General features: G+C 43.8%; 4 protein-coding genes and 1 long non-coding RNA gene across 5 annotated transcripts; 2 read left to right on the forward strand and 3 right to left on the reverse strand.

Annotated features, from left to right (window-relative positions):
* The first annotated feature begins 1459 nt into the window (after positions 1-1459).
* LOC125543551 lies at positions 1460-5610 on the forward strand. The gene is made up of 2 exons (XR_007298560.1): positions 1460-1636; positions 5118-5610. It is a non-coding gene; the product is annotated as an uncharacterized LOC125543551 (long non-coding RNA).
* Positions 1648-5105, reverse strand: LOC125543506 (scarecrow-like protein 30). The gene has a single exon (XM_048706879.1). The coding sequence runs from the start codon at positions 4651-4653 to the stop codon at positions 2488-2490; it is 2166 nt and encodes a 721-aa protein (XP_048562836.1). The 5' UTR covers positions 4654-5105; the 3' UTR covers positions 1648-2487.
* Positions 5611-7009: 1399 nt separating the features above from the next.
* LOC125543523 (DEAD-box ATP-dependent RNA helicase 17) lies at positions 7010-10823 on the forward strand. The gene is made up of 10 exons (XM_048706897.1): positions 7010-7214; positions 7596-7668; positions 7767-7876; positions 8256-8399; positions 8496-8604; positions 8702-9063; positions 9149-9222; positions 9361-9665; positions 9971-10217; positions 10361-10823. Exons 1-10 carry the CDS (start codon positions 7055-7057, stop codon positions 10613-10615), a joined length of 1839 nt encoding a protein of 612 aa, XP_048562854.1. The 5' UTR covers positions 7010-7054; the 3' UTR covers positions 10616-10823.
* A 72-nt stretch (positions 10824-10895) lies between these two features.
* Positions 10896-13253, reverse strand: LOC125543541 (respirasome Complex Assembly Factor 1-like). Its single transcript, XM_048706918.1, has 3 exons — positions 12911-13253; positions 11492-11621; positions 10896-11198 (listed from the first exon to the last, which is right to left on the reverse strand). Exons 1-3 carry the CDS (start codon positions 13150-13152, stop codon positions 11160-11162), a joined length of 411 nt encoding a protein of 136 aa, XP_048562875.1. The 5' UTR covers positions 13153-13253; the 3' UTR covers positions 10896-11159.
* Positions 13254-13748: 495 nt separating this feature from the next.
* On the reverse strand, positions 13749-17168 carry LOC125543530 (kinetochore protein SPC25 homolog). The gene is made up of 8 exons (XM_048706908.1): positions 16838-17168; positions 16596-16661; positions 16336-16482; positions 16057-16173; positions 15878-15967; positions 15656-15781; positions 15004-15218; positions 13749-14282 (listed from the first exon to the last, which is right to left on the reverse strand). The coding sequence occupies exons 1-8, from the start codon at positions 17001-17003 to the stop codon at positions 14259-14261; spliced, it is 951 nt and encodes a 316-aa protein (XP_048562865.1). The 5' UTR covers positions 17004-17168; the 3' UTR covers positions 13749-14258.
* Between the last annotated feature and the right edge of the window lie 5656 nt (positions 17169-22824).

Raw genomic sequence — 22824 nt, forward strand, 5'->3', positions numbered from 1 at the left:
ATGTGGGCTATGAAAGAAGACTAGTGTGACTGTGGTGTAGATTTATACTGTATTTTTGTTGTTCCTCTACCTTTGTTGCTTCGTTCCCAACGTCAGGCATGGTTATTGTGACAGAGAATGAGTCCAGAATACAGCAGTTATCCTGTCGATTAGTTCTAGGCCTGGCCGCCACCAGACCTATAAAAAAGGGTTTATTAGGAGCGCTTGCATGGGTTTCAACATTATTAAGGTTCCCTAATTGAATTGTTGAAAAATCCGAGGTAATCCAAAGAAGGGATTGACTATTCGTCACCCTGGGTGAGAAATAGTTATTCTCCACCCCCTCTATTTTAACATTAATGCACCGTAATTTTATATTCTGTAAATTTTGTCTTATTTCATATGTAAAAAGAGAATGTAAGAAAATATATAATTGTTGTAAAAAATATTTTATGTTAAGTAAAATTACAAACGTAAAAACATAGTGTAAAATATACATAAAATGCAATTTTTCTAGTCTTATGACCTATATTTTTGTTTTCATATGTCAAATTTTACGTAGTGAATCAATATGAATATAAATATTTGTATTCCAAATGTAATTTATTTTTGAAAGATCGTAAGATTACCTCAGGTGAAGAATAATTTATTCTGCACTCTGGGTGATGAAAATGCTCAATGGAGCTCGGCCTCCATGGAGGCCAAATTTGAAATGATCAAAATTCAAATTTGCATGTTTCAGTTTTTTTAAAATACAGATATACTTAAAGACATAATGCACAAGTATGTAAATTTTCAGAATGAAATAGGTGAAAATGAGTGATACTAAAAAACAAATCTGAGGCTTTTTAGTAGATGCACTATTCATCCTCAAAGTCCATGAATTTATTTCTTTTTCTTGGCACAGATCGTAGTTCAAGGTATTTCATCCTAAAATTTTACACACATACACATCATTCACATCCTTGTTTATGCCTTTGGTCATCACGGTAATATATATTTTGTCGCAATGCACTGACATTCGACTATGATATTAAGTAATCCTTCACCGATTCGTCGGTGAAATTGCTAAGTGTTGCTTGTAGCAACGCATGAGCATTGTCCTAATAATTTGTAAAAGATGTGTAGAATATTAATTTAGTCCTTCGGATTTGAACTATGTGAGAAATTTCTACATCAGCAAAAATTCTTAACATAAAAAGTTGTGTATGTCACAATTAAATGTAGGAGTATATGATAAAGGGTTCTCATGCCTTTGGTCGAACAGATGCTAGTGGATCAAGCTAGTAAATTTAACGGTTATAACAATATTGATGACAAGGAAGCACACCGAGAAGATCACTCTCAGTTTTTTTTTTGAGGAATAAGATCACTCTCAGGTATATAGGGTGATGAGCTGGCATGATCAGGTGGGCCTAACCTGACACAGCCCAGGGCCCAGGCCCAGTTAAAGCACGACCCAGCAGTTCGGCAGGTGCGTAAATGCTCTGGGAAGGCGGAAAGCGCCCCCTCTCTCCTCTTGGATTCTCCCTCCTCTCCATGGCCGCCAAGAGGAAGCTCCGCAGGTCACCGCCGCCGCCGGCGAATGCGAAGGCATAGGCGAAGGAAGAAGACACGGTGGGGCTCTTCTCTGCGCGCTCCTTCGCCCGCCTCCAAGGTCGTCCCCCCTCGGCTCCCTGTCTATGTTTCCTTAGTGATTTGGTAGTCCCCTCCAAAGGCGTAGGCCAAGGAAGAGTACATATGATTCTCCCCAACGTATTTTTTGAAAAAAATCTGTAAATATGGTTTTCTGATTTTCATTCTTAGTTTAAGAAGTACTAGTAGAAGTTTGACACAAGACATGTTCAAAACGTCACCCACCTACCTAGTTGTGATATGGAGAGAGTAATGAGTATGTGAACATTGGTGCATTCTATATATTGGATTCCAGTTTAGATTAAGTCCAATTGCCGTCTTCAAATCAGAACCTAGAAATGACAGTCCTTGTCACCAGTTTTGAGCGGTAGGCAGTGCAATAATCTGCACTTTGCAGCAAATCCAGTGTTTCCACTAATCTCATGTCTGGTGGATCCAATACAGTTTGTTCACCAGGAATTAAAAAGAACGACAGAAGCAAAGTATTTTACAGTCACCTTTTTGTTCACTATACAAAACAATGACCAGCAGACCCAGCTAGGGGCTGAAGAACTAATTCGGAAGCACTCACCCACGACAGTGGAACATGGCGAATTCGGGGCTTGATTGCGAGGAACTTGGGCGAAGCTCAGATAACACCTTCAGGACCAATCAGGAACACTGGCGGCTAGGGTTTACCCCAATACAAGCAGAATAGTCTGGAAGTCTCTCGAACCTTGGGTTTATAGCCTTACAAACGGGGTAAGAACGAAAGATAAGGTAAAACAGAGTGGTTAGCCACTGTAGCCTTTGCCGGAAAGTTGAAGATGTCTTCAACAGCATAAAGTACTTATCATCATATATAATCTCTGGAAAGGTAAAACTGTTTGAATCTTACTTATCATCATATGTTTCATTAGGTTTCCATTTAGATATAGCATAAAGTACCCTCCCTTTCCATCCTTGTAGCAGCCAACCGCGATCTTCGACAACAAAGAATTCCTCATGAGAAAGTTTGTTCTTCATTTGTACTATGTTCTTTAAGATGGCTGGATCGACAGGAAGCGGCTGGAACCCAGCCTTGAGGCACCTTGCCTGCCACTGCCTGTAACTTTCTGGCCTCTCAGTTCTTTCTGCACCTTCACATGCTATGATGTTAAGTGCATCCTGCCCAAATAGGATCTTCTCAATCATCTTTCTTGCTTTGTTATCCCATGGAGGAAAATTTGCATCTAGCATGTCAAACAGTGAAGAGTAATGGAACATAACCTCTTTGAAGCGTTGTATGAAGAAGGGTGAACAGCTTAACCCATTCACGGTGCCCAAAATAAAAATCTTTGGCTTCATCCTCCTCATAGTTTTGAGCACCTTATCCCTACTATTTACGGCTTCGGTTTCATGACCGAGATTCTTCATCCGGAACATGCAGTTGATTATCAGAACCTCATCCTCATCAATGTTAAGATCCTCAATTTTGATGGTCTCCCATCTTGAAGCTGCAATGCCCTGATACTGAAAAGGTACCTTGAACATGTTTGCATAATCAGCCAACCGCTTCCCTGTCTCCTCAATCATTTCGCAGGGGTGTAAACCTGGCTGGGGAATGTCTATACCTGTGATCCGAAGCTTAGGGGCTCCCTCTTCTTGCTGTGAAAACCTCTGAATCATTAATGGCCACTGAAGGCCGAAGCCGATACCGAAATCAACGATGTGCACCCTTGGTTGCCCTTGTGAAACACCAAGAATTGCTTGGCTGGCAAAGTAGTGTGACGTCCTGTCGAAAGGGCAGGATGCATGAAAATGGCTGCAAGCGTCTAACCAATCTGTGGTACTTGTTCGCCTCTCCATGAGGTTGCGATAAACCTGACTCCCAATCCCAGCCAAGCGTGCCTCGAGGCCATCCGCCAAGTAAAATGCCAGTCTCTGAGTACAACCACCATCTGCTGAGGAGTGCTGTCTTATCTTCTTTAGGAGTTCACTGGCCACCAGGTGGTCGTGTTCTGCCACAGCTTGTGCGCAATTGACGAGGAGAGTCCTGAGATCAACCAACTCTCTCCTCGGTTGCTTCCTCTGCCATAACTTCTGATGTCCTTTGCTCCGGCCTTTCATCGAGCTCTTGTTGCCTTCCTCTGCCATCCCTCTTCGTGATCTTGTTATTTGTTCGAAACTCTTCCGACCATAGCATAGCAGAATTCGGTCGAAATTTTCATTCCGGATTATTGCACAAGTAGTGAAGGCAAGATGTTTATTGCTCCTTCCTTCCAAGATATCCCAGTTTTCGCTTGGGTCACTTGGGTCTGCCACCTCAAAGATTGCATTTTCGCTCCTCTCTCCTACTTTCGCATTTGTAGTCAGTTTGGTAATAGAAAGTATGCCATTCTCTAAATATATCACCAGCTTATCAATACTTGGAGCAGCCATTGTTGCCTCCTTGACACCTCTCTGACGATGCAAGGCAGGGAAACCAGATCTAGAAGTCAGTCCAACACTTATAAATGGACGTTTTTGTACAGAGCCAGTATATGGACTCAACGGGTTTGTTAAGGGCTGTAACATGCTGTAACTGTAGTTGTCATTACTGAAGCTAGCGCTCCAGAGCCTCTTGTAACGGCTGGTCCAACTATTATGAAAGTCACCTGTTTCGTTGTTGCTATGCAATGGCGGCCAGTTAGTAGCCGGCGGGCATACAGGCCCAAGGATGTCACGGAATGGTTTCTCGGCAGCCTGGAGAGCAGCCTCCTCTTGGCACACGCCGACCGGGGTCTCATCAACGTCCTCCATTAGCATCTGGCTTATGTAGTGAAGAGCATCGTTTGATCTGATCTGGCGGTGCTCAGGGCTACTACCCCCTGCGGCAATCTGAAATTGGTTTTGTCCAAGGCTGCTATTAAAATTGCACAACCCGGGGCTGGTGGCTGCAGCATGCAGATATGTGCTTGCTCCAGTGGTTGTTGGCTGGGCCAGGAACAGCGGACTACTCAGGCCATAGCTGTCCACGGTAAGTTGCTGCTGGGAAGAGGAAGCGCTGCCCAGATCGTCAAGGAGAGGTTCAATTTCCATTCTGGAAAACCTCCTCCTATTTCCACTTCAAATGGAGGATTTTCCTGGCAGAACTGAGCAAGACGCATGCGATTATTCTTTGCACCACAGTAAATGAATCAGGTTGTTGCCTGCACACACACAAAAAAAAAGAGAGGGAAATTTAAGCTTATTTATGTGAGACAATTTTTTTACTTCACATTGCTCATCTGCTAGTCTGGAGTGACCCAGACTCCAAAACGGAATTCTGCTCGGCGAGCACTTATTATTTTCCATCATCTTCAGCTTATGATTTTTTTGGCATGCCATACTGATGAAAAAGGAATTTTCGAGGGCATGCGGAAACGAGCATGACTAGTTTACCTGGTTATAAACCTAGAATGTTTAGCATCAATATAACAGAAAAAGGACTCACCTGTGGTACTTGTTAAGGCAATTCTGAAATTACGACGCCCCTAATAGCATTGTTCCTTTTTTATGTGCAGGAGGCTCGTCATCTGATCTGAGCAAGTAGCAAAAGCTTTTGGTTATTAAGCAGCAGCAGCAGCAGGATCAGATCAGAAGCTTGGAGAAGGAGGGAGAGGAAGGGGTGTTGTTATTTAACTGAGTACTGAGCTGTGGTGTCGATGTAAACAAAGTGTTTTGTTCCCCAAACACAGCCATGGTGATTGTGACAGAGGATGGTCCAGATTACAGCCGTTATCCTGTCGATTAGCCCTAGGCCCGGCTGCGCATCAAGGTTTTAGTCATTATCAAGGTTCCTAATTGAGCGATACAGTTGTACCAATGTTTTAAGGAGTGTAAACACCTCTGAATTTTGTTTACAACATCGACAGTAGTGTATAGATTGCATCTGGATGTGCATTTTCATGACATGATGGTTAACACTACTGTAATACTGCTAGAAAGGAAAGAGACAAAATCTATAAAAATTCTGAGGTCACTAAAAAAATAAAGGGGACGCACTATTCAAAGTTTTTTTTTCTTTTTTCCTTACACTTGATAGTTGATATAGTATATATAACGCTTTTGGTTGAATTTGTTTTAGGGTTGTTTCTTGTACTTTATCCCATTAAAATAAAATCCCTTTTCTATGATTTTTTTTACTATATTTTGATATTGGTTTCATGGTATCATGTAAAGTGTGGTATCACTATAGTGTATAGATATTCTCTCGGCGCCGTATATGATAAAGTAATCTGAGTTTGTGCTCTTAACAAAACTAGATGATACCCCGCACGTTGTTGCAGGAATATTTTGCAATATATTTTAATGTGATTCGGTGTATGAAACATGAATATTCGAAGTAATAATATAAAAAACTAAAATTGAAAATACATATATTTTATTATGTTAGATTATTATATAGTTGTAAAATATTTATTAAATATAAATAAGATAATAGAATGAAAATTCCCATGTATGTTTGCATATTGAGATGAGTCATTTTTTTCACACATGTTTCATGATGAAATGGCTTGCTTGCATGTTGAGAGGCATATGGTAGTGGAGGTGGGCCATTTCTCATGTATGTTGTGTGATGATGTGGCATGCTTGCATGTTGAGAGAAATAGTTAGTGGAGGCTAGCTATTTAGATATAGAAGATAAATACTGTGTTACCCTGACGAAAATGACAGAAAAGGGCAAGCAATGGTGTATTTTCTTTGATCTCCATAGAGAAAAGCACCATGTGTGCTTGTATGAATAAGGGAGAAAAATATGATCTTTTGTTATACTGTGAAAATGAATCTAGGTTGATGAGATACGCGGGTCACTGAACCTTAAATTTGATCCCTGATGGGATCCGGTGCTCCCAACGGTTAGGTGATACCGTGTTCCCAACTCATGAAAGCCAAATTCAAAAGTTAAAACAAAATCCAAGAACATTTGTGGATGTTTGCAACACATGTTTGTACAATCTCTAAAAGCTCCAAATCAGAAATCGATCTACACATAGGGGCAAAAAAAAGACAAATCGATATGCGTGTAAATCACATTTGAAATCGATTTTGTGAGTTGGGAGCACAGTGTCACCACCTTCGGCAACCACCTCGGTTATGCTTTGGTTCCCGACTAAGGGCCGCGACACAGCGCCCTGTCATTGATGCCTATGTCATTGTAACTTGTTCACCCAATATATAGCTCACATCTTTTTTTAAGGCTACTATATAACTCACATGTTGGTCATTCTCGAAAAGTTGGTCCGGTTTTTCTTAGGGGTTGATTTTATTTTTTGGTGATGGGGGGAGGGTTTTATTTTTCTTGGGTGAATTCTGGGCTTGACAAGGCGGGCCCATCGTGACACAGCCCAGGCCCAGCTAAACCACGACTAATCGAGTACGTAAACGCTCTCGGAAGGCGGAAAAAGGTCTCCCCTGTTTCCTCTTCGGTTCGCCCTAAACCCCTCCGCGACCTCTCTCCATGGCCGCCAAGAGGAGGCTCGGCAAGCCGCCGGCGGCGGCGGCTCCAGCGGCGCCGAAGGCCAAGGCGAAGGCAAATGAAGACGACGCGGAGGGGCTCTTCTCCTCGCGCTCCTTCGCCGACCTCGGGCTCCACCCCACCCTCTGCGCCCACCTCCAAGGTCCCTCCCTCCCTCCCCATGTCTCTGTGGCCCTATTGGTTCGGCAGCCGCCTCCATCTAGTGACTAATTGAGACTCTTAGTCTGTAACCCATCAAATTAGTGTGGAAAGAACAAAATTTCATGCCTTTCTGTCCTAAGCTGGGACGAGTGGGGCGTAGATTCTTGGTTGCCGGGTCAAATCTAGCAGAAGAACTCAGATATTTCGGTGAGATTTTGTGTATGGGATGCCGCGGTAGGATGTATGTCTCTGTATCCTGCCGAGCACAGCCTGCAAGCATAGGGATGGGCTGCCAATACATTCTGCAAGAAACTAATGTACTACTTCTTACTCCCTTCAGCTTGCTTGCTGATAGTTCTGTGGTTTCGTTTCTCTGGTGCAGATAAGATGGGTTTCCAGGGGCCGACGCGGATCCAGGCCCAGGCGATTCCCGTCGCCATGTCAGGACAGCACCTGTATGCACCCATCAGAATCTTATTTTGCTCAACTGCAGAAACTACAGTGCTGCTTCTGTGTTCAAAAGTTTCGTTGTTTTTGCGTCCGCCAACTGCAGGCTTGTGAAGGCGGCGACCGGCACTGGAAAGACACTCGCGTATCTCGCGCCGATCGTCCACCTTCTCCAGATGAGGGAGCCTCGTGTCGAGAGAACTCATGGAACTTTTGGTAATGACTCGTTGCGCTCTGCTCTTGTTCCTTTTTTTGCTGCATATACGTGGTGGATATGCTCTATTTATCATGGGTTTTTTTTTGTCATTAAATCTGGTTGGTGGTTATATCTGATGGGATTCAGCTATGTTACCAGTCTTCATAAGGAAAATTGCGGATAAGCTGATTGATATGTCGGCTGAAACATAACCGAAAGGTCCAAAAGAAACCATATCATATAACTATATAACTGAACTCTTATCAGTTGCTATATGAAGGGTCCCCGATTAAACTCGTCTATCAAATTTCTATGGAACTGCGAAATTGTAAATCACTCTAGTTATCTTGTGAAGAACCCTCAATATTCTGAATGATGTTGCTAATTATTTGACTGCAGCGTTGGTAATTGTTCCGACGCGAGAGCTGTGCTTGCAGGTTTATGGGATTGCACAGCAGTTGGTGCATCGTTTTCACTGGCTTGTCCCTGGGTATGTAATGGGTGGTGAGAGTAGATCAAAAGAGAAAGCAAGACTGCGGAAAGGTATATCTTGTCCCATCAAGATGTTGATGCAACTTCTCATATAGAATCTTGCCTTTATACAATCTTGTATTTTGACTCCACATATTTTCTATATAGGAATATCGATCCTAATTGCCACTCCTGGGCGCCTTCTGGACCACTTACAGCATACTTCATCATTTGTTTATTCAAATTTGCGCTGGATAGTTTTCGATGAAGCTGACAGGTCTGCTAGTCATAAACTCATCATTTTCTTCCATACAAGATATCTTATCCTATGGACACAGCTCTTACTGCAATGGTGTTTACTTGTATTCATGCAGCATTCTTGAGCTTGGTTTTGGAAAAGCAGTCGAGGATATACTAGGGCTCTTGGGTTCCAGGACCGATGCTTCTGATGAGAATAAAAGCAAAACCGACCCTATGCAAAGGCAAAACCTTCTCTTATCAGCAACTCTCAACGAAAAGGTGAACCGCTTAGCCAACATTAGTTTGAAGAACCCAGTGATGATTGGACTTGATGAACAAAAGAAGCCTTCTGAGAGGTCCAGTGCCCTAGGGAAGAAGCACACTTCCTTATTATCCGACGATGAGGAGGAAATACCTGACAAGCACAACAATATAGCGGAACCCGCGGTTGATGATTTTAAGCTTCCTGCACAATTGGTTCAAAGATATGTTAAAGGTAGCGGAAATCTGCTCGCTTGGAACTTTGCATGCTTGCCATGTGTTGCTTTGGTAGTTACTGCAATGTTTTCTGTTTTATGCAGTTTCATGTGGTTCGAGGCTTGCAGTTCTTCTGACCATTCTGAAATCTCAATTCGAAAGACAAGTGTCCCAGAAGGTAACTTGATACACCATGAAGCTGCTTAACTTTCACTACACTAATTTTTTCCACTGCAAATTTTGCTTGTCATCCTGTATGCTCTGTTCGTCCTGAGAATTGAACTATTTTGAGTTAGTTTTCATCTTCCTTCTGCAGGTTGTTGTTTTCATGTCAACATGTGACGCTGTAGATTTCCACCACACTGTACTCAGCCAGCTTGAGTGGAGCCGTGGCCTCGCATTAGATACAGATAAGAAGCAAAAATTTCTTGGCTGCAAAGTGTTCCGTTTACATGGTAACATGGACCAGGAAGACCGCAAAAAGTCATACTTGGGATTCAGTTCTGATAAATCTGCAATTCTTGTGTGTACTGATGTTGCTGCCAGAGGCTTAGACATTCCGAAAGTTAGGTGCATCATACAGTATGATTCACCTGGGGAAGCTTCTGAATATGTTCACAGGTACCTTAAACATCTCATGTCATGCATTTTTAGGTTACTGGTCTCATACTTTCTCCATAACTGTTGCCAGATTCTTTGTTCATATGCAACTGAATGAAGCAAACACGCATAGTTCTTTCTCTTCATTACTGTCAATTTTGTACACTGTTTAGCTCTTTCTTGTGAATGCTATGCCTTTTGTAGTTTTTCTTTTAGGAAGATTTGATATTATAAGCTAATAAAGACAGTTTACCTCGTACTTCGTCTGCACTAGCATCTTCTTCTGGGCATGCTTCAGTTTCAATAACATTAGTTGTTTGTTATAGGGTTGGAAGAACTGCAAGGATTGGTGAAAAGGGGGAGGCCCTCCTGTTTCTCCAACCTGTTGAACTTGACTACTTGAAAGACCTAGAGCTACATGGTGTATCTCTGACAGAATACCCCTTCCAAAAGGTTTTAGACGGTTTCCCTGTGAATGGGGAGAAGCCTCTCAAGAGGAAGCCAATATCTTTAGATATGCACCCATGGATACTCTCTGTACAGAGAACGCTGGAAAATTACGTCGCATCCGAGGTAACACACTTTTTTTTTCTTCCTTCGGTGGACTCTTGCCGTCTTGAGTAGCTAGAAGAACAGCTCCGATTGCTTGTTTATTGTAAATATTGTGCTTTTGCCCATCTCAACAAATGCGCTATCATATACTCTTTCTTATCCAGGCCACAACAAATAAGCTTGCCAGGGATGCCTTCTGTTCCTGGCTTCGCGCTTACACCGCCCACCGAGGCGAGCTGAAGAAGATCTTCATGGTGAAGAAGCTCCACCTGGGGCATGTGGCGAGAAGCTTTGGGCTGAAGGAGCAGCCCTCGCTGGTCGGGAGGTCGCACCAGGTGCAACTCAAGAAGAGGAAGAAAGAACAGAAACGCGAAGGGCAAGGACCAACCAAACGGAGAAAATTCCCCACCAAGAAGTGAATCCCCATATGGCAATAGAAGATCGTCACACAGTGAGACAGGACCTGATGGATGGTGGATCATGAAACTAACAGCAGCAGCGATTTTGCAAGAAACTCACCAGAGCTAGACAACTAATTTACTGTGCAACCACAGGATTTTGTTACGTTTCCTTGGATGTAAAATGTTTGATTATCTTTGATCATAACTCTTGTTTGTCAAATCCTCATGCTTGTCTGTTCATACGTTTGGAAGCAAGTGCTCGCTCGAAATCACAAAATAACAAAATCTCACGATGATCTACATGTTAAAACGTTTTATTGAATCGATGCAAGAGAATGATATCCAATAGTTACATGTCAAGCATACTGAACATGTTCTGCCAACAACTGATATGCTAAGATGTTCTATCAAAATTACACTGGGATTCAGAAACAACATTACTGCCTGAACCGATTTGATACAATGCTGTTCTAGGGCTCTTTGATAATCTACAGAGTTCTGGTGAATTTTTTTCCGCCAATCCGATCCCAAATCACGGTATGTTCAACAAAGGAGCTTCTCATCAAAAGTGAACCAAACTGTACACAAGGATCCATGAAAGCTGCAACAAGCAACAACAATCATCTTGTCAGTAACCATCATCTGCTGATTGAATATGCATTGCCAAATAAGTAATGTGATTGCTACGTGCTACCACTACTTAAAGCTTTTATGTACTTGCTACTGCAGATGCACATGGCAGTCTGGATTTCAGAATGGTTACAGAGATCAGCAACATCAGCATGGTAGAAAGAACCAATAGACACAGTCTGGGTTTAAGAATGATTTCAGATTTGCTTGGGATGCAACTAGATTGGAACTGATGAAACAAAAACTGTTGAATGAATCACTTACCAGGAAAAGGGTGAAAGATGCGAACATCCCCTCCTGAAGCAGCGCGCCATGGCCTCCGAATTCTTCCTCGTCGACCTTCAATAGGTGCGCATAGTACCAGTAAATTATGCCAGAAGAAATGGCCACGAACCTGTGAGAAATCAGGCATTATAACCATCAAGAGCTCGCATACAGGTAGCCAAAACAGGGTCCTAATAACCGAAAACATATTCCAACAAAAAATACATCTCAATGGGCTCATGGCAGCAACACTGGGTCTCAATTTTGTACGAAAACGTTGCCCGCATTCCAAATTTGAAAACAGCTATTATTACTTACAATACCAAAAATAACTGAAACGGCAAGAGCCATACACTCCATCGAGGCCCAAAAAAAAGGAGATCCCAATTGAGGTACTACAAGAACATGTGTGCTGTGCTCAGGCCTTGCAAATCCAGCAACTCCCTGAACAAACATATTCCCCCTAAACTTTGTTCAACTCCAGCAGCACCCCCAAATGGCACCCCCTAAACAACATTTGTAACAGCTAGTTCTCCAATGAAGGGGCGCCTTGGGGCAGCGGTAAAACTGTTGACCATGAGGTCACGGGTTCGAGTCCTAGAAACAGCCACTTGTACTGCACCCTGCAGTTGGGCCACTGACATGTGAGCACGTCACGGGAGCCACCTCCGTACCAAAGACCACCCAAAGTGGTCGGGCCCTTCCCCGGACCCTGCGTGAGCGGGAGCTATGTGCACCGGTCTGTCCTTTTTTTATAGTGCTCCAACGGCTAGTTTTTGCGTCCATATACACAAGTTCATCTCCCTTATGTCTCTCTCTCTCACACACACACTCACACACCCCTGGCTCTGTCTCTATTCCACATCCCATTCCCCATCTCTCCGTTGTCTCCCCGCAACGAGATGAGCCGCCGCCGTCGCAGCTTGGCCTGGCAATACTTCCTGGATTCCTCGTCCGACGAAGAGGAGCTACTCTACATGGCCGCAATCATAGCGCAAGAAGAGCAAGAGCGGCTGGATGCCCCACCACTCCATGACAGTTCTGTGCCGGCAAGTCTCTGCTCCTCTGTCGCCGCCGCATCCGCTACAACCTCCCGCGTCCGCCAGCCCATCGCATCCACCACATCCACTGCGACCTCCAGCATCCGCCGCGCCCGCTGCCCGGCCTCTACTCCCCGGTCAGCGCCGCGGCCGCGCCACGGATCACCTGCGCGGACGGCGGTGACCACCTCTCCCGCTCCACCACGCCTCCCTCCGGCCGAATTCGTTGCACGGACCGGGAAGGGGTCGGAGGAGGAGCTCGAGGAGAGCGGATAGCCGGTGAGGCGAGAGGGGAGCCGCAGCCGGGCACGACTCCACGGGCAAGAGAGAAAGCCAGACAAAGAAAGAAAAAGGGGGGCTGGAGATTCGGGGCGCTTACAGGACGATCCAGGGGGCGCCGACGAGCGGGACGGCGCCCCAGAGGAGGCCGCAGGCGAGCGCCACGGCCTGGCGGATCCAGTGCACGGCGTCCAGCAGCTGGTCCTTGTCCCACGGCGCCTCCGGGTCGAGGTACCGCGCGAGCCCGGACGGCGCCGCGTGCCCGGCCCCGCCGCCCTGCTGAGCCCCCTGGCTCTTCGCCGCCTGCTTCTTCGCCGCCGACGACGGCTTCGCCTTCGCCATGGCGCGACGGCGGCGAGATCGAGGGAGGAGGGGGCAGCGATGGGATCGAGGCGGAGGAAAATAGTCGTCTTTCCCTCCTTTGGACTGAAAAGAAGATCTCGTGCGTGTATGGTTGGTGGTTGGGAGTTTTGCGCGCAGCCCCTCGAATGATGTCAAATATCGCGTGTATGCCCCTAGAAAAGCGAAAGGCAAATCATTGACCCATCATGAGTGAACTTTTTTTTAGAGAAATCATTAGTGGCCTTGATTGGCATTGTTCGGTTCAGAGCCGGATTTTGCAACAACGACAAAAAAAATGGAAAAAAAGGAAATCTTGTTTTTCGATAATGGCCATTTTGTTTCGCGGGATTTTTAACACGCGTGAATATAAAGAACACATGATCCAAGTGGATCTCAATACGATTTAGAAAACCACATGAATTTTGAACCAGAGAGTGCTTGACAACACAAGAACAAAAACAAAAATTAATTTTTACCAAGATGTCCGTGCCGATGAAATTTTCCCTCCAAACAGAGTGGCAGAACGATTTCCCTAGAGATTCCGTTCTTGCAGATCAAACGATCAACATATATGAACAACAAAAGGCTGGTCACCATTTTGGCAAAGCATAACACAAATTTATATGCTACTACAAAAGTGTGGCACGACACAAGTATGGTGGCATTAGCCATAAACAGATGCAAGCGGGCGAAATGGCTATGAACTGAACATACGCCGAAGATCTCGACCGGTAGGGAACAACATTGCACGGCACTACATAGGCTCAACAATAGATCCTACATTGCAGACAGAGCAAACCACACCCAAAATTACATCCACCTTCGGCACCAAGCCTCCCCGCAACAAAAACCATGTCCAAAATCACACCAACGCTTCGGAGGCCACACCAAACTCTGTTCTAAACGATCGACAAACGATTCCGCAGGCTTTCTGCGAGCCAAGCCATCGGTGCTAGTTAAAGGGGACTGAAGAATAGCATTTGGGGAGTTAATGGGGATTGAACAATAGCCGAGTCTGCTGCGCAACGACGTTTACAGGGGGAAGAGCGGGATGGCCAAGGCCAAATCATCGGTTAAGAATTAGTTTGGCCAGGTCAGGGTACGCATCAGCTGGTGACTCCCTCGTTCCCCTGCGCAAAACAATGGGGGCAAATTGTGTTATTTGCATAACTGCGTATGAGGTTTGCATAAGCAGAGCGCAAAACTGGACAGAAATTAGTACATAAAGCCCAGTTTTTCATGGCACTTTTTCTCTCAAGAAAAACCACACCTCAGTTTTCATTGCCTTATTCTTAATACCAAGTAAATGTGCACACTGCAAAGAAAATATTGGTTGCCTGACACTGGCTATCCAACAGTGCAACAAAAACTGGAAGGCCACAGATTTGTCGTTCTTACTGACAGGATACTAGCCCTATGTCATACCAAATTTTGTGGTGTTTTAAAATTTAGCGAGAAATCATTGCTAGATCAATTAGTGGTAAATCTCTAAGTTCCGGAAGGCCTATGAAGGGAGTAGTCTGGCAGTGATTCATTATACGCAGAAACTGATCTAGCCCTCTGAAACATTTATTACTTGCTCCACGGAAACCACATGCGCAAAGAAGCAATATCGAACAAAAAGTAGGTACATCCGACTTGCTAGTGTATTATCTGCAACATGGGAATAATAATCAGAATTGATATTTTGGTGTACAAGCTGTTTTCCTCCAGAGTATTTTCTAGACCAAAGGCCAGACGGTCCCGATTTATAGAAAGCTATCATAAGCACGGGGTGGCAGTTTAAGAATTCCAGGTTTCATGTTCCTCTAGATAATGCTAAACTGAAAATAGGGGTGTTCAGACGGTTACCACAAAACGCGTGGAGCGACGCACAGAACCAGGAGATGCTGCCGATAGGACAGAAGCTTTTCTCTTAGCAGGAAGAGCCGGCTTCCTGTTCTTACTTTGAGAATTACTTCTATCTCTATCATTTTTGCTTCTGGAGTCAACTGACTTTATCACCGGAGTTGAGATGGGTATAGCGGAAGCATCTGAACAAACAGATGGGCTTACAGGAAGATCCCCTGTGAAAGAAAAAGAAATAAAAAAAAATTAAAGATTACATGACAAAGGACAAAAGCTTATGTGAATAAACAAGCAAAGGAAGGTTCAGTTCCATGAAAAGAAAATAGAAGACCCAGTCTTGTATGTGAAGATCATACACTGGATTATTTGGAACATTTGACATATGGTTTGGGCAATTCTCAAACGCCAGAACCAAAAAGTCATCAACTTATAGAATCTCTGTAATGTTGACATCAGATACAGTTTGGAGTTCCAGGAAATAAGCCTCATATGGTTACTGGGGGAAAACAGACCTGATGAAGCTTATAGGCTTATTGCGCCTTACTAGCACGCAGAAGTAAAGTAAGGAAATACAGATTGTTTATTGTACTAATATAAGATGCTTATAAACTTGATGCTTGTTCGTACAAAAAAAAAAGAAAAATATATTTGGTACCATTCAAAGCAGCAGCCTGGAACCTCTGTCGGATTATTCTTACAAACTTGACTAGATCGTTAGTGAGGTTCAAATCCTTCATCAGTTCCTCAGAATCTTCCACGGGTGGACTACATCGAAGTACTGCTACGAATAAAAAGAGTGTGTTTTACGACCAACCATGTGAAACGAAATATATAAGGTATAAATTTAAGACGAAATCCATGTGAAATTCCAACTCACAGGTATATCTATCACTGTCAAACTTTAACGAAAATGAAAACTCCTTCTCAGGACTTTGCAAGTCAACCTTGTCAAATACAAATTTCACGCCTTAAGAAGAAAAGAAAAAAGTAGGGAAATCAGGAGGAATCATGATGTTAACGTAATTCACTTAAGCATAGCAGCAAATTATCAATTACCTTCTCCTCCATCGACAGCCTGGAAGCCAAGCAAGTTTTGATACCAGCATAGAGATTTTTCTATGTCTTTCCTCCATGTATCATCTTCATCGCTCGTTGCTTCAAGAGCCTCGACAGCTGCCATGGCATGTGAGAATTACATCAGTGTCATATAAACTACGTCGGCGCAGTTCAATGAAGGAAACAAGCGTGACAAGAGATATAAAGCCACGCTGTATCGACAAGATACGGCAACACCATAACTCCCCCAAATGCCAAACTAACAGTCTTTTTAGTTACCCTCGAGCACATTCGATATGACCGTGGCAAGCCACTCTCTCCTGTTCCTTTGCTCGGTAATCAGGCTACTGAGCTGCTCACTCGTACCAGCCGAGGCTGAAATCGACTCCCTGACGCGCTCGCATTTCGACTCAGCGCGTAGTTTGTCTGCAAAAGTTTGACACGCAGATTTCAGGCACAGCACGAACCAATCAAAGAACTGCACAGATTGCAACATTAAAGCAAAGGTGCAGATTCCAGGGCCTGCAGTCTGCACTTACCGGACAGGGCTTGCCCTAGGTCAGCTCCCAGGTCCCGCAGCCGCTTCTTGAATCCATCGAGGTCCTCTGCAACACGGAGAATCTCATCAATCGGAGGGAAAACCGCCTAATCGAGTCCGAAATCTGAAGGATTTCGCCCGCATTTGGCGCATTTCGTTTCGCCGGCTGGAAAGAGGGCCCCTTGGAGAAAGATTGGGGTTTTCAGTTTGGACTGAGACGAGGGGGGAGGGAGGGGGGCGTGCCTCGGCGGGAGTGGAACTGGCGGGCGCCGGATCGGGCGGAGAGGGCGGCGGTGCGGACGGCCGCCGAGGCGGAGGCGAAGCGGTCTCGGCCGGCGGAGATCCGCCGCTCGCACGCCGCCCGCTGCGCCGCCAGGTCCTCCGCCATCCTCGACCGCGGCTGGTCCATACCTGCCGCCGTATCCTCGCGGCGGCAGAGGGCCTTGGGCCGCCGGCGAGGAGAGCAAGGCGCCGACGGTGAGACACACCAACCAACCCCGCCCGCTGCTCTCTGCTGAAGGTTGTTGAAGTGGGACACACCAACCAACCCCGCCTCGCTTCTCTCTGTTTTGGGGGTATTCCCGGTTTTGCCCCTCCCAGGGTTTAAGCAGTTCTCTTTGCCAATCTCTTCGTGGGCCCGCCATGCAGTGAGAGAGAACCTAATTGCAAAATTCACTTTTCTTTCATATTTGTTTTTTAACATGAGTTCAGGCCCAGGAGTATCCTTTATACCGTCTCACTGTCGCTGAGGATGAAACCACTCCCCACTCCATTTTGCCTCGGCTGGTGGATGAGAATGAAAGCGGAAGGACTTTATTGAGGCGAGTCTCAAGGGGACTCGAGTGAGAGAAAGGACCATTAAAGTATTGGCTACCGAGTGGTTGTTCTTTTATTTGTTGAGGTGAGTATCATGTCATGATTTCTTCTTCTCGTGCCTCTGAGCTAAATCTAGCAGATCCTTCGACAGGGTACCTTAACTAGGCGGTTTGGCACGTTGGTAACAGAAGCATGGTTTTACCTAGGTTCGGACTCTCCGGAGGAGATAATACCTAGCATCCTGCGTGTACTTATTTGTGTGGGAGTGTGCACAAAATACATGTAAAATACCAAGAGATTGTACTTTGTCTATCTACTAGCCAACCCTTAGCTTATATAGTGCACTGATGGTTGTAGGGTTACATATTCTAGTCGGCTATGTAGGTGGCGGTAGATTTCTTCATGGCCCCGTCTTATAGTCTTGTATGTCAAGTCCGCCAACGTCTCTATAGAATTCATCATGGGCCGCCTGATATGGCCCGGGACTGAAGACTTAGGGGTCCACAGCCTGGCCCATCAGGCCGGGGACTGACGTGGCACAGACCCCCTCAACCGGGAAATCAACAGTAGCCCCTGAACTAATCTTCAAGCTTGGTCGCACCTAGGTCATATCAGTTGCACGCTGTCTTTGATCGCATCCTTGAAGTTGGTTCAACAAAACTTCCCTCGAGTCATCTCACAGCCGGGCCACCTCTGAGGTGACGTAAATCACCTTAGTCTTGGAAATGTTGAAGGTATTTGCCAACCTACGCACAAGAAGGGCTTTCCGTTCAGCCAACTGCTTAGCAGGCTAAGTTTCCACGTCGTGTAGTAAAAGGTCGTCCGGCTAGCTCTGACAAGTCAAACCAGTCTCATTAGATGGCCTCACAAGACCATGTGTCGCCTCTGATATTATGGTAAAAGTGTTGTGAGGGGGTAGGCTAGAGACCCACTTATGTCACGTCCCATCAAGGGTGAATGTGCGCCTAGGTTCCCGCACAAGCCTTAACGGCATCACATATGTTGAACATATTATCGAATCTAACTTGCAATACATTTACAAATGGTGCAATTTATACTCTATAAGGTTCTAGAAATATGAACATCTAATAATACACTAGAAACCACTATAAGATATTAGTTGGATATTATTATTTTAAAACTTATAACATAATATTTAATTAAACTAAATTATAAATGAACATATGCACATGCATACAAATATGTAAATATGCAATATATAATTTGTGGAATTGTCACACAATTTTTTTAAAATATAACTTATGTTATATCACTAATTTAAATTTAGCATAAATAAAGTGATCTGTGACATATGTTACAACCGATAAGAAAAACATTGGTTATTACCAACTAAATAATAAAATGTATACTCTTTAATATTGTTGTATGATAAAAAAATAAGTATAAAAGTTTGGTATAAAAAAATTTATTTGATTTTGCCCTAATTCATAAATTTTTCCTATCCACACCTGCATGATTTGCTAGAAGCTACCAGTTATGGCAGCGTTTATGGGACATTGATCACCTGAAGGAGCAAGTGCGCCAACCACACTTACGCTGGCGATAGAGCGCCAGATACACCAGTTGCACTTATGCCGACGGCTCCCAAGCTCACCCACGATGAGCAGGTTCAGTTGTTCGTGCACGATGATGTGTGTGGTGATGGGTGGTAGAAATGCCGACTATGATGACATGGAGGAGCCACCGCCGAGCTGCTGATGTATCGACAGGGTGAGCTGCAGTATGCCACAATGATGTAGACATCATTTCACACCGTCATAACAAGCCAAATGGGCCGCGAGATCGGCATGTGTCCTATCTAATGCGATACAAATGGTCTTTGACGACACCGCTTGCGAGAAAACAATGCGCACGACCACAGAAGCATGACGTCATGTGGCCAAAAAAACAACAACGCCGCTCTCGAGTGTAGAAACTAGGGTGCGTCTTCATGGCAGACCAATTGCGCACTCAGGTCGAACCATGTACCTATTTGTGGCAGCAGAGGAAGAAAAGAGGGTGACACAGTCAGCATATCGTCTCCGTTGTCGTGGTCGTCGAGTGCGCATGACATTGAGGCAAGCGGGAGCGATGCACGAGATGTCGTTGATCAGACTCCAAAAGACGACGAGTGGGTCGTCGTGCTCTGTTATGCTCATCCATGTTCTGTTCCTAAAGTGTTTATGGTCTGCTTCTCTTATTGTGAGTTAATCAATGGTAGTTTAAAAGCTTCAGTTAAGCTATATGTGTTATGGGCACCGTCGGCAGTTTCGGTTTTGATTATCTGAAAGTGTTATGCTTATCTAAAATAATTTTTTCGGAAAGTGTTCGGTTATCTGAAAGTTTGTGTATGAAAATATACCCGCAAAGCAAGTTTATGTAATTAACTCTTATATTTGGGCTACTTGAATTTGATATGATCTACTCAAGTCTCTAAGGCATCTTATATTTTATACTCCCTCCGCTTTGGTCAAAGTCAAGATTTCTAAACTTTGACAAAGTTTATAAACAAAAATATCGACATATACAATAATAAATCAATACCATTAGATTCATTATTGAATGTACTTTTAGATTCAGATCATATAGATTTGTTATGGTAAATGTTTAATTTTTTTTATAAACCTGGTCAAACTTTACGAAATTTGACTTCGGTTAAACCTAATACGCAGAGTAAATAAAAATGGAGAGTACTATTCGTTGATAGATGAGTAAATAAAGGTTGTGCTACCTTTTGAGCACTGCGTTGGTTTTCCCTTGAAGAAAAAAGGGTGATGTAGCAAAGTAGCGCAAGTATTCCCCTCAGTTTTTGAGAACTAAGTTATCAATCCAGTAGGAGGCCACGCACGAGTCCCTCGCACCTACACAAACAAATAAAATCCTCGCAACCAACGTAATAAAGGGGTTGTCAATCCCTTCACGGTCACTTATGAAAGTGAGATCTGATAGATATGATAAGATAATATTTTTGGTATTTTTATGATAAAGATGCAAAGTAAATAAAGCAAAATAAAACAACAAAAGAAATAGCTTGTTGACGGAAGATTAATATGATGGAAAATAGACCCGGGGGCCATAGGTTTCACTAGTGGCTTCTCCCGAGAGCATAAGTGTTACGGTGGGTAAACAAATTACTGTTGAGCAATTGACAGAATTGAGCATAGTTATGAGAATATCTAGGTATGATCATGTATATAGACATCACGTCCGAGACAAGTAGACCGACTCCTGCCTGCATCTACTACTATTACTCCACACATCGACCGCTATCCAGCATGCATCTAAAGTATTAAGTTCAAAAGAACAGAGTAACGCCTTAAGTAAGATTACGTGATGTAGAGGAATAAACTCATGCAATATGATATAAACCCCATCTTGTTATCCTCGATGGCAACAATACAATACGTGCCTTGCTGCCTCTACTGTCACTGGGAAAGGACACCGCAAGATTGAACCCAAAGCTAAGCACTTCTCCCATTGCAAGAAAGATCAATCTAGTAGGCCAAACCAAACTGATAACTCGAAGAGACTTGCAAAGATAACCAATCATACATAAAAGAATTCAGAGAAGATTCAAATATTGTTCATAGATAAACTTGATCATAAACCCACAATTCATCGGTCTCAACAAACACACCACAAAAGAAGATTACATCGAATAGATCTCCACAAGAGAGGGGGAGAACATTGTATTGAGATCCAAAAAGAGAGAAGAAGTCATCTAGCTAATAACTATGGACCCGAAGGTCTGAAGTAAACTACTCACACATCATCGGAGAGGCTATGGTGTTGATGTAGAAGCCCTCCGTGATCGATGCCCCCTCTGGTGGAGCTCCGGAAAAGGCCCCAAGATGGGATCTCACAGGTACAGAAGGTTGTGGCGGTGGAATTAGGTTTTTGGCTCTGTATCTGATAGTTTGGGGGTACGTAGGTATATATAGGAGGAAGGAGTACGTCGGTGAAGCAACTTGGGCCCCACGAGGGTGGAGGGCGCGCCTCCCTACCTCGTGCCTTCCTGGTTGCTTTCTTGACATAGGGTCCAAGTCCTCTGGATCACGTTCGTTCCGAAAATCACGTTCCCGAAGGTTTCATTCCGTTTGGACTCTGTTTGATATTCTTTTTCTGAGAAACTCTGAAATAGGCAAAAAAAAACAGCAATTCTGGGTTGGGCCCCCAGTTAGTAGGTTAGTCCCAAAAATAATATAAAAGTTTATAATAAAGCCCAATAATGTCCAAAACAGAATATAATATAGCATGGAACAATAAAAAATTATAGATACGTTGGAGACGTATCAAGCATCCCCAAGCTTTAATTCCTGCTCGTCCTCGAGTAGGTAAATGATAAAAACAGAATTTTTGATGTGGAATGTTACTTGGCATAATTTCAATGTAATTCTCTTAATTGTGGTATGAATATTCAGATCCGAAAGTTTCAAGACTAAAGTTTAATATTGACATAAAAATAATAATACTTCAAGCATACTAACTAAGCAATTATGTCTTCTCAAAATAACATGGCCAAAGAAAGTTATCGCTACAAAACATATAGTCTGGCTATGCTCTATCTTCATCACACAAAGTATTTAAATCATGCACAACCCCGATGACAAGCCAAGCAATTGTTTCATACTTTTGGTGTTCTCAAACTTTTTCAATCTTCACGCAATACATGAGTGTGAGCCATAGATATAGCACTATATGTGGAATAGAATGGTGGTTGTGGAGAAGACAAAAGAGGAGAAGATAGTCTCACATCAACTAGGCGTATCAATGGGTTATGAAGATACCCATTGATAGATATCAATGTGAGTGAGTAGGGATTGCCATGCAACGGATGCACTAGAGCTATAAGTATATGAAAGCTCAACAACTAAGTGGGTGTGCATCCAACTCGCTTGCTCACGAAGACCTGGGGCATTTTGAGGAAGCCCATCATTGGAATATACAAGCCAAGTTCTATAATGAAAAATTCCCACTAGTATATGAAAGTGATATCATAGGAGACTCTCTATCATGAAGATCATGGTGCTACTTTGAAGCACAAGTGTGGTAAAAGGATAGTAGCATTGTCCCTTCTCTCTTTTTCTCTCATTTTTTTATTTGGGCCTTTTTTATGGCCTCTTTTTTTAGTCTGGAGTCTCATCCCGACTTGTGCGGGAATCATAGTCTCCATCATCCTTTCCTCACTTGGGACAATGCTCTAAAAATGATGATCATCACACTTTTATTTACTTACAACTCAACAATTACAACTCGATACTTAGAACAAAATATGACTCTATGTGAATGCCTCTGGCGGTGTACCGGGATATGCAATGAATCAAGAGTGACATGTATGAAAGAATTATGAACGGTGGCTTTGCCACAAATACAATGTCAACTACATGATCATGCAAAGCAATATGACAATGATG

The sequence above is a fragment of the Triticum urartu genome, chromosome 1 (assembly GCF_003073215.2).
Source record: "Triticum urartu cultivar G1812 chromosome 1, Tu2.1, whole genome shotgun sequence".
Taxonomy (NCBI): Eukaryota; Viridiplantae; Streptophyta; class Magnoliopsida; order Poales; family Poaceae; genus Triticum; species Triticum urartu.